We start from the raw sequence: 11,220 nt of genomic DNA on the forward strand, positions 1-11,220 counted from the left end.
CCCAAAAAAAAACCCACGTTTTTCTCCAGTTAAAAATAAACTAGAAGATTTACTTCTATGCTCAGAGCCTCGGGGTGGATCGTGCAGTTTAAGAGTGAAGCAACGAGAAATGCATTTCATTGGAATGAATTTAAAAAAGCAATCAGCGGGGCTGTGAACTAGTAGCTTCGTTAGCAAGAGCAGGGAAGAGCCGGCAGGATCTGCCCCGGGGAGGTGCATCTGGAGCCTGGCAGGTAGACCCCCCGCCCCCCCCATTCTGACTTGAACGTGAGGTTGGGTTGGTTTTGCTGCTGTGGCAGCACTATATGCACTTCTGCACCTTTTCAGTCTTTCCGGTAGTTGGGGTGTTGGCTGCAGGCCATGTTTGCTTTGCCTTTCAAAGGTGCCGGTTTGCCAGGCCTTGCGCAGTGTTTCCTCCCCTCTTCCCAGGGCTGCGCAGAGTGTCGTGCTCTGATTGCAGCTGTGCTTTGAAGGGGGCCCAGACTGTTTTGAAGATCGTGCAGCGAGAGGTCTACTGCTTCCCATTGCTCAGTTCTTATTTGGGCAAGACGGCTGAGCTCTCGGCCGGCAGCTGAGCAGCGATGCGGAGTGGCAGTGGCAGTGCTAGCCAGAGGTGGGCTGTGCTGGGGCACTTCTGCATCTTCTCTCACCCTCTGCCCCAGTAACCAGGTAGGGAGTTACACCTTACGTGAGCTGTGTGAGGCTATAGAATTAGACTTCTAGTTTTAATCCTTGTATCAGCTCATCTAAGGCACCAGGAAGCAGGTGATCCCTGCCCTGAGGCTCGCTGCTTGTGCCCATTCCTCAGGGAGGAAAGCTGAGGAACAGCTGGAAATTAAAGCCAGGCAAATTCAAAGAGGAAGTAAAGCATTTGCAGCTCCGAGGGTGATGAACTGGAGGCAAACACTCCCCAGGGAAGTGGTGGAGGATTTCCCATCTCTCCAAGTCTTCAAGACGGCTTGCCCCTCTGCGACGTATGCTTTTAGCCAATCACAGTCACTGGGCTCGGGGCTGGGGGAAGCGGAAGAAATCCTACGGCCTGTTGGATACAGATGTGTACCATCAAGCACCCGGGTCACAACCCGGACGAGCCATATTGCTCCCAGAGTGAAGGATGCTAGAGACAGGTAGCAAGAGCGGAGAGAGAAATGAAGAGGAAAGTGAAGCTGAGAACGACCCTTGATTCCTCCCCGGCTGAGATCAGCACAGGAAAGAGGAGTCAGAGAGGAAGAAGAACCTGGTGTGAATGCAGTTGTGGTCTGAGTGGTTGTTTAGCATTTTCATTGCACGCACTGAAGGAGCACCGGTGGGGGGGGCAGGCCCCTACTGTCCAAGGCGCTGCGCACACACGCACTGGACAAAGGTCCCTGCCCCAGAGAGAGCACACTCGGGGCCTTTAAATCAGGTCCAGCCCACCGAAAAGGTCCCCCAGCCGTTGAGATCTCTGAGGCAGAGGAAGGGCTTGTGTGCATCCCCTGTGAGGAGGGCTCGCCCCCACGGGGCACGTGCCTGCGACTGTCCCCCGAAAAGGGGCACAGGGACAAAACCGTCCAAAAGGCTGCACACACCATTGTCAATCCCTCGCTCTTTAATTCTGGGGTTTTGCAAACAGCTGGACCCACGGTTGCTGCTGTGACCACAGGCCGAGTGGAGGGAAAGGGGAACTGGGGCTATGCATTGTGAAAGTGGCCTACCTAGTTGCTCCCTTAGTTATTTAAAAGCTGCCAGTAAGGAGGAGCTAGACGCCCAGACCCAGGGCAGGCTGCTAGGCACAGTGGACTTTGAGCTGCGCTCCAGTGACTCAGATGGGTCCCGGCAAAAGTGAGAGACACGGCTCATTTTGAGAGGGTGGATCCTAGAAAAGCAAACAACAGTCACAGAGGAGGTCTCGAGAAGACTTTCTCGGTAGCGTGGCTTCACTGTGGAGACTCACTAACTCGTATCCGCACTTTCTGTGCACGTTGGGCAATATGTGACAGGGAAGAAGTGCATCTAGTTGTCAGAGCTGCGGACAGAGAGGTGGGGGGGTCCCCAAGTTTCTGAGTCCCTTCCTAATACTGTTGCTGACATGCTGTGGGCAAGGGGTTGGTGCATCGGTTTCTCCACGAGTAAAATGGGTATAAGGATCTTGCCCTACCTCACAGGGGCCAGTGGTGCTCTAGTCTGTGTAGGGGACTTTGAGCTCTTCAGTTCCTGGTTCTTCTGGAGCCGATTACAAAACTCCCGTTGGATTCAAGGGGACTTGTGTTTGTCCTCTGGCCCCAGTTTATCAAGGTTTATTAAGTAAGTCAGGAAAACACCCTCACCTATGAACCAGGAAGGTAAAAGCAGAGGTATGATGTTGGCTTGGACAGAAAGAAGGAAGGTGTTGAAGGTGAGTGCTTCACGCACACAGCCCTGTGCAGTCATAAAGGGACTCCCCTTGGACTGAGGTGCTTTGTGCGCTCAGAGGCGTTGCACAATTCCCCAAACGCATGGAGTTCCCTGGCAGCTTCCCGGTCTCACCCTCCAAACCGTTCCCCCTACAACTCCTCTTCCAACCTGCTTCCCTGCAGGTTGGTAAAGTAAGGGGGGAGCCATCTACGGGGCATCCCCAAAGGGAAGGGCATAGCCTAATGCATGCAGGGGAGAAGGCTACACACCCAACAACCAGCACCTCTGAAACCGGAAATGGAATTCCTTCGAAAGCCACAAGCTTGGGCTGCCCTACGCCACGTGCCAGCGAGACTGAAGAGCAAGGCCCCCAAACCCTATAATGCAGCACATGGGAGGCCTCCCCTTCCTGACCCCGGTAACAACTTGCTGCCTGTGCCCTGAAGCCTGCAGCTCAGCGAGCCTCCATTGCCTTGCACAGTTCTGAGCGTTGTCACACAACCGCTCCAGCTGCCAGCCCGATGCCTCTGAACTTACGACCCCATTTCCAGAGAATTTCTTTTATAGCCCACTAGAAAGGAAGAAAGAGCTTGAGGAAGGGCAAGCAAAGTACCCAAACCGGGGCTAATGGAAGAGAGGCGGAGCTGAGATCTGGCAAGAGCTGTGTAAGCAGCCCCCAACCCCGGCCTGTGAATGCACCTGCTTAGTCATTGCAGCCTAACAGCAGTTCCTCCTGGTGAAGCTTTGCCTCCCCCATTCCCAGGGCCGGGGATAGATTTATGCCTACTTGACACAACGGCCCTACTTGTCATTTTTGCATCATGTTTCCTGTTGCATGAGTCAGCTTCAGCCCTGGTGTTTGAGCCCGACAGCCAATTAAGATGAGATACGGCTGTATTCGGCTGGGTCCCGGCACCTGGGCTGGAGCTGAGGACAGCGTCGGGCTGCCCCCCTCCCAGCCTCATGAGACTCGGTTCTCAGGACAGGCAGCATGTCGGGGGCAGAGCTCTCCCATCAGCTAAAGTTACACCCTGTTAGGCCCCAGAAGTCAGATGTGGTCTGTGATCTTGCTGGGGAGTCCTCAAGGCATGTGACATGGTGGAGGAAGGGCAAGGCCTGAAGCAGACATGACTCACACAGGGAATGTGAAGCTGCCTGAATGTGGCTTGTTTGCAGGGTCCAGCCACCGGAGAGCGGGGCTTGTAGTGCAAAGTGGGGATGGGAAAGGCTGGAGAGGGGTGGGATGCACCAGGCTTTCTGGAAGGACACCTGAGTCCTGCTGAATAGCCTGAACCCCTGGCTGGGAGCCCTCCGAGCAATAGGAGGAACACAAATGAAAAGAGGAAGAGAAGGGAAAGGGAAGAAGCAAGAGGCACAGGGCCTGGGGGAGGGTGGGGAAGAGGGGAAGTGAAAGCTTTGCTTACTTTAAAGTGAAAAGAGGAAATTAAGGAATGGCAGCAGCAAACTGGACAGGCTCAGAGAGGAGGACAGGGCCTGGGGGGACGGCTCTGGCTGCTCTGAGACTCTGGCGGAGTCATGGCCTCCAAATGGGCTGGAAAAGGAGAGCCAGGCCAGACCAGTCGTGAGACGAACAAGTGGTGGGGTTTTCCCAAGTGCCACTCGCAGCCCCAGCTCTGCCCACACAGCAAGCGCAAGCCGTGTCGCATGGACGTCAGGGCAGGATGCTGCGCGCAGTGACCCGTGCAGTGACCTGCACTCGCGCTTTGCTCAGAAATGGAGTGATAAGTACGGCTGATCCTTCCAGGGTTAACACCCTGTTAAACAGTCCCGGGCTCTCTGTTGCTCCAGCCCTTTACACTGGGCACATTGTCTTTTCAAATGAAATCTGAGCCCAACGTGGCGTTTCCCAAGTCGGTTGACGCGGCCCAGCTCAGCGTGATCCCGGTGCACGGCCCATAAAGCCGAACCCACAGCCCGCAGCTTCCCTCCCAGCCAGCCACTGTAGGAGGAGACAGCTGGGCAACTTCAGGGTATTTCTCATCCGTGCGCTGAAAATGGACCTGAGCTATTTCTATTCGGCTGCTGGGGCAGAGGAAATTCTCAACTGTTATGTATCTCTGTGCTTTGAGGCAGCTGCCTGAAAGCCAGGGCCCCTGGTACTTGGTCCTGTGCTAACATCTGGCATGAGGATGGTCCTTGCCTTGACTTGAGTCTGAAGTGAGAGATAACAGACAGGCAGGAAGGGCAGGGAGAGGACAGACAGACAGGAACAGAGAGGAGGTAACTGTGCTGTGTAGGCTGCTTGTGTTTAGGTTTTGCTCATACAGTGCATGAGAGTTTGAGTCAGAGGCGAAGGCATAAGGAGCATTTATTTCCTCCTGCCCGAGCTGGCTAGGGTAGCCAGAAGTGGCACATCCGTTCCCCCTCATTCCTCTTCGTGATGGTGTGCGTGCCCAGCTGGCTTCAATCTCACTGGTGATTCACACAAGGGGAAGGAAGACTTTCGGGGAGGAACGTCACGGGGTGCTGGATGCTGCCAAGCATGGCAAAAGGTTGGACCACAACCAGGAGTCTCTAGTTTCTCTTGCCCTGCAGTCACTCACTTCACCAGAAAAGCCCCTTGGCCTCAGGACAGGGCCTTGCAAGCCCTAAGGATGTCCCAACGAGTGCTTTGTACAGGACTTCGGCTGGCTAATCCTAACAGAGCCAGGGAGGGGAGCTCACCCCCTGATCGAAATGAAAGGTGAATGCTCTGCTGTTGTAAACTGGAAGCGTCCCAGCAATTTGGTTCCAGTAGCGGAGCCCTTTGACTTTACAACATTGTGACTTGACCCCAAAAACGACGGTGGTGCATTCCTCCTTGGACCTGAAAGCACCTGGTTATTGTTATCTGCACGCTCCCGAGGAGAAGTGATTTCTTGAAAGTCCCATCACGAGTCCGAGCTGCATTTGGCATAGGGGCGCTCGTACACGATGCGTCTGGATGCAGAGTCCTATGCCTGCTCCACCGTGATGTGCTGCTTCTCTGAAGTGCCTTTGTTGGCCACAAAGGACCAACTCACGAGACTGTAATACATTCTAGTTTATTGGACAGCATGTGAAGTTGCCAATCAAATCATAAATGCCAACTTTGAGTTACGGGTGGTACTGGTCACCGTAGCCCATGCACACACACATGCACTCCCTCATTCAGACCCATGTGGTATTGTGTACAGTAGCTGCCATAGTGATTGTGACAGCACTGGCATCGGTATATCTACCTGCCTGAGACCCTGGAGTCTGCTGTTGGTGGACAGCTTCCTGCAAGGCGATGGGAATCGCCTGCTTCTCCTTGCGTCTCGGTAGGCCAGGTGCTGGATGACAGGGTGCCACCGAGGGTCACTCTTCACTTCCTTTTATCCCTTTCTGGCAGACTTGTGTGATCCCCCAGCATCATCTTGCTGCCCAGTCCAGAGGTCACTGCCCCACCTGGGTTTTGAGTGGCACATTACAGCTGTAGTCACAGGGGTCTCTGCCTGCTGGTACCTGAAGTTTTGGGAGTCCGCCCTTGACTTACTGACTTAATGGCTGTATTGTCCTGGGTTACAGGAATAGTCCATAGGATGAGTGTTCAGCTCCAGGAATCACTTCCTTGGCTTGATTAGTTGAAAATGGCTTGTTAAGACCCTTTGGCTAGGCTATTGTCACTTCATTACATACTGATCACCATACACTCCCATTCATTCAAGGGACCGCCCAATATAGCAGATTGTATCACTTTACCATTGCAATTTCAGGGCAGTTTTTCACTGCGGTCCAGGGTGTAACTTCATTCTACAGGGAGGACATTCCTGCAGGGTTTAAAAAGTATAAAATATAAAATACAAAATGCTTTGGTAAAGACGAGACAGGTGAAATGCACTGGGAGAAATATATCAAAATGCAACGTGAGACAGTGAGGGACAAAAGCTACTAGGGACAGTGAGTGAGTTAGATTAGCACAGGATATATTTACAGTCTTTGCAGGGGATATTTTAGCTCTTTTGGGTTTTTTAGTGACACTGAGTTTAACTGATATGTAGATGTAGTTTCTAGGTTTCTCCTACAGAAAGCCACTTCAGCTTTCTGGCTTGCTCTGACCCTTGCCATACCCGTGCAATAAGTGTGCTAGGTCTCTGCCAGTACTGAGAAGGAAAAGAAATGCAGAAAATGGGAGGGAGGGGGTGCTGCAGGCAAGAAGGGGCTTCTGTTATATCAGTGTCCAGAAGAGAAATGTGCAAAAGGGGCTTTCTGCTACACCTTCTTGGCCTCGCTATGGACCAACCGTCAGTCTTTCTCTCTCCCATCTCCCCCCCCAGGGCAGCAAAGAGCGGTTTCACTGGCAGAGCCACAATGTTAAGCAGAGCGGAGTGGACGACATGGTTCTTCTCTCCAAGATCTCGGAGGACTCCATCGTGGAAAACCTTAAAAAGCGCTTCATGGATGACTACATCTTCGTATCCTTTCCAGGGGCTGTGCCGGGGCACTGGGGCAGAAACCGAGAGGCCAGCTGAGGAGCACTGCTGAGAGCCTTTCAGTGAAACAGCTTCAGCTGGGGCCTGCTCTGGCCATCCAAGGGCTGCCCTCTCCGATAGTCCCTGATTGTCCTGTGGTCATAGGCGGTGTCAGGGTATTTCCTGGGATGCGCTGAGCACGGCTGTGGAAGGCCGCACTGTCCTCCGCAAAGGATTCAGGCACTGCCAGACACCGCAGTGAACGCAGATGTCTCAGACTCGACCCCGGATGCTTTTCCCATTGGAAGGCCTGAGACGCGACTACCCTGGGTATCTGAAAGGCTGAATCAGGAGGTACAAAGTCTTCCTGGGACACCAAGAGCAGGATTTTCAGACCTCAGCTCCCCTTTGGGCAGCAAAACCAGTGGCTGGATCATTGCCCAGCCGGGATGCTGAGCTCTTCTGAAAATCTGACCCTTAGGCTCAGGGATCAGGCCATTTCCCCCCACGGCCATGATAATGTGGCCCTTTGTAACTCTCCTTCTGCCCCAGCAGCACCTCTGCTTGGGAGAACAAAGATCGTCTGCAGCCAGGGTATTTTAGGACCATTTCTTTTGAAATACATCCGTGTTGCTCTTACCCCGTGAGAGGCCTCCTTACTATAGGGAACAAAACATCAAAAAGCAGAGTTCATTCTCAAGGAACACTGATTTTCTGGCAAAACATGCTGGCACAAATGCAAAATAGGATTATTTAAATTAGGGTTGCAATGCCCCCCCTGGGAGATGTAGTTCAAATCCTTTGTAGTCCCCTTCTCTTCCTTGTGCACTCCCTGGTTGGCCTGTATCTGCCGCGGTGCCTCACTTTCTAACCTGGAGTATTGTAACCTGGAATATTGTAGGCACACCTGGCTGTGGTGCGGCCTGGGAGATGTAGTTTGGCCACAGATGGGAATGGGAACATGGGACATCTGACCTACAGCTCCCAGCAGACACAAGAGGGGCAGGTTGATTCAAACTCCTCCATTTTTGTGATAAAATTCCACTTTTTCCGGTGGCAAGCAGATTTGTCGCCAAACCCTGCTTTGTCAAATGCCTGGCTTTCCATCTGAAAAACAGTTGTATCGGAAAATTGTGGCAAGTCCTGGTGATGGCCTTGAGCTTAAAGCAGGAGTTCCCAGGACAGTCCTTGTTAGGCCAGTGGTGTGGCCGCTGTATAGGATCCCCCGCTGCAGGGAGACTGCCTGGGGAACCCGGGAGCAAACACGGGCAGGCTGAACAAAGGCAGGACCCAATGGGGGGTGTTAGGAAGTGGGGGGGTCTAACCAACCAGCCTCAGGGTGTTTTTCATGTGATAAAGGGAAAAACAGACATCAGTTCTCCTTGTGCATTTTGGAGGCTGACTTTGAGGCCTGGGTAGTTTCCAGCTGGGGTTGCTTTGCTGCGGGAAGTAGCGGCACTTCACAAGGAGAAAGGCCGAGGGACAGGAGAATCCAAAACCTGCAACCAAAATGCTGGATACAGAAGTGCTTCATGCAACTTCTGGAAAAGGATTTGGATGCAGTCCTGGAATCGAGTGCCAGAGGCAAGGTCTGGTTCCCACTTTCCAGGTACTCCTTCCTCCCTGCTGGGAGCAGCCGCATAACCCCAGGAATTGCCGCCTGAATGGGAATCTGGGGCAGGCCCGTATGTGCTCGCACGTCCCTGTCCTATACCTGGATGCTTACCAGCTGCATTTTACCTTATTCACATACTGAAACTACACTGGGCAGTTTCGCTTCCTGGATCTCAGGCAGTTATCTGGGGGTTTTCTGGGTTTGAGTGTAACACAGGAAGAGTGACAGCTTGCCATCGAGGGCCTCTTTAACTTTGTGCCAACTTTCGGCCGTGAGCCCTGTTCTGGGTTGTCTTGCAACCAAGCGAGTATTTGCCCCTGTTTCGAGCGGGTGTAAAGTGTCCCGCCCTCCCTTGACGGGTGAACAACTGCACAAAGTGAAGCCGGGACAAAGCGTGTCCATTCACTGTCGATCTGTGAAGCCTTTTCTTTGTTTATACGGGATCTGCATTTTGGGCCCCTGGGGCAGATAGTGAGGGGCTGCCTTGCGCTCAGATCTGGGGTCCGCCTGCTCCTTGCCTTCTCAGAGCAGCTGACAAATCCTGCAGCCCGGTCTATTGGGTCGAGCCATACTGCCGCCCTCATCTCTTTTGACAGGAAAGGCCAATGAGCTGGGAGCCAAAAGACCCCAGGCTCCAGCCTCAGCCTTTTCACTCCTTTCTGGCAATGACTCTGAACCCTTCACAGCCTAAATGACCAAGAGGGGCTTCATATCCCTCCCCTGGTAGGGTAGGCAAGTATCCTTCTCCACACCGGGAGGTCAGGACTGGAACTCGTAGCATTCAAAGGCACCTCGAGGGTCCCTGGGGCCAACCCCTGCAGAGCTGGAGGATTTGCTGTTCCTAACCCATTGCAGAGAGAGATCCCAAATGCACCTCTTTGTGAAACCCTCCAAGGAAGCATTTTTTTTTTTTTTAAACATTTTATTAGAAAAACTGACACTATCAAACACATTAAGAAAAACAACAAAGAAACGAAACCCACCTGAGGTTTCACAAAGTTAATACAAAGCATATTCCACTGCCTCCCTCTGCGGGTCTGGGTGCTGGCCGGTGTTTTATGCCAAGACTACTGGTGCCGCCCTTCTGACTTCACCTTCTGAAAATCAGGGCTGAAGTTGCAAGGTCATGGACCTTCCCAGTGCCTGCACCACGCTTAGCTGCCCTGGGTCTCAGTGGTTTCATCTCTATCACCAAGGCGGAGAGCAAGTCCGACTGAGCGGGTGCAGGGATCCCCCAGTGCCTCCGCAGGGTGATCACTGCGGGGGGGTGGGGGCATGGAAATGCAGGGTTAAGGCATATGGCAGTGCTGTGTATAGTCCCCTAGGGACAGAGGGGAGAAGCCTTGCCTGGAATGAAGGACTAGCGAGTGAACCTCAAACGGAGCGACCGCTGTTTCCATTGACCTGGCGCATAAGGCTGATAGCCAGCTCTGGGGCGGAGAGTGTGCGCAGTGCGAAACAGAAGAGAGAGGAGGGGGATTTGGCAAGGTTATGGGTCATCTGGGTACAGAGCAGCCTCCCCCTGCCCCCCTGCCGGTCCCGACCCTGAGTCCTTCTTAGAGCAGGCTCTGCCCTCATCCTTTGCTTTCTAGTCCTTCCACCGAGCTGCTTCTGCGGTGCCCCCAGCAATGCTCACGTGCTCTTCCCTCCTGCCCAGCAGCACTCCCAGCTAGTCCAGCCCAGGTCCCCACTGCACCCCAGCACTTGACCTGCCTTGGTCCGGTTGGGTCCCTGCCTCCTGCAGCAGAGGCAGGCAGGTTTTTTGAGGACATCTGCACCAGAAGCCCGTGCTGCAGCGCAGAAGTGACTCTGGGCGCTTAGTACAGAACTGATCCTGTTTACCCCTGTTCATTGTGATTCGAGTCTCGCGCGCTGCCCTCGCACTGCCCATGCCGGGTCAGGGAGAAGGCGTCCGGGCAGAGCACACCATGCACCCCCCCGGCACTTCCCTGCGGGAGGCTGCATGCTGAACCCACTTGCTATGGGGCTGCAGCCCGGAAGTGGATGTCAGTCCTGCTGGTCCCAGGGGCTATGCTTGCTGCAGTTGCAAGTGGAGAAGACAGTCAGCGCAACGCTGCGGCTTCGCCTGCTCACCAGACCGAGAACCTAAATAAACCTCCTGTGACCTTGCGTTGTACTTTTCACTGGCCATGGTCACAGAAGCATGACAGAGAGGCAGGCCAGCACACGGACGAGGGTCCGCAGCATCCTCCGGGCTCTCCAGCCATCGGCTGCTCCCTGCTGCCTTCCTGTCGGAGGGGGGCTGGCTGGGAGCAGAGGGAGCCGGCTGGGCACGGGGTTCCCTGGCTGGGAATGATGCTGGTCTGAATGCTGGGGGTGAGAGCACAAGCCACCGCCAGTCCCAAGGAAGATGGGGACGGTGAAGACTAGATCAGCCATTCGCACGGCTGTGGTGCACTGTGGTTTGCACGGAAGGCAAAGCTGTGTCCTTACAAGGCAAGGCAGTGACATAGACTCTTCCTGCTTCATGCATCCTGCGGCCTTGTCGCCTCTCTGGGGCTGTGGGGGGTGTTTTTCTGAACAGGAAAAAACACAAAAATAGAAACCTGCATCTTCCCTTTTCTTCTGCAGCTGTGCGAAGGGGCCCCGAGTCCAGCAGAGCACGTATGCATGCAGCAAGAAGTCCCCCACCCCTGCTCGCCTGTCCTCCCATACTGTTCCCAGTGGACCCGCCGCCTGGCAGGGGAGTGCCGCCCCACCCTCCTGCTCCAGGGACCCGCTGTGCTTCTGCAGGCTCAGCTGGACACCAGGGGCCACCTGCTCTGTCGGCACTGCCAC

The 11,220-nt window shown here is 54.1% G+C and overlaps 1 protein-coding gene across 1 annotated transcript in view; it reads left to right on the plus strand.

Moving 5' to 3' along the window:
- The window catches only part of MYO1F (myosin IF), a 40,479-nt gene that overhangs the window by 5,995 nt on the left and 23,264 nt on the right, over positions 1 to 11,220 (plus strand). Inside the window, exon 2 of the mRNA XM_019556962.1 lies at positions 6,672 to 6,857. Within this exon, the coding sequence (XP_019412507.1) occupies positions 6,672 to 6,857 (186 nt within the window). The remainder of the gene's footprint in view (positions 1 to 6,671; positions 6,858 to 11,220) is intronic.

Source organism: Crocodylus porosus, unplaced genomic scaffold, assembly GCF_001723895.1.
Source record: "Crocodylus porosus isolate Cpor-Errol unplaced genomic scaffold, CroPor_comp1, whole genome shotgun sequence".
In the NCBI taxonomy this organism is placed as follows: Eukaryota; Metazoa; Chordata; order Crocodylia; family Crocodylidae; genus Crocodylus; species Crocodylus porosus.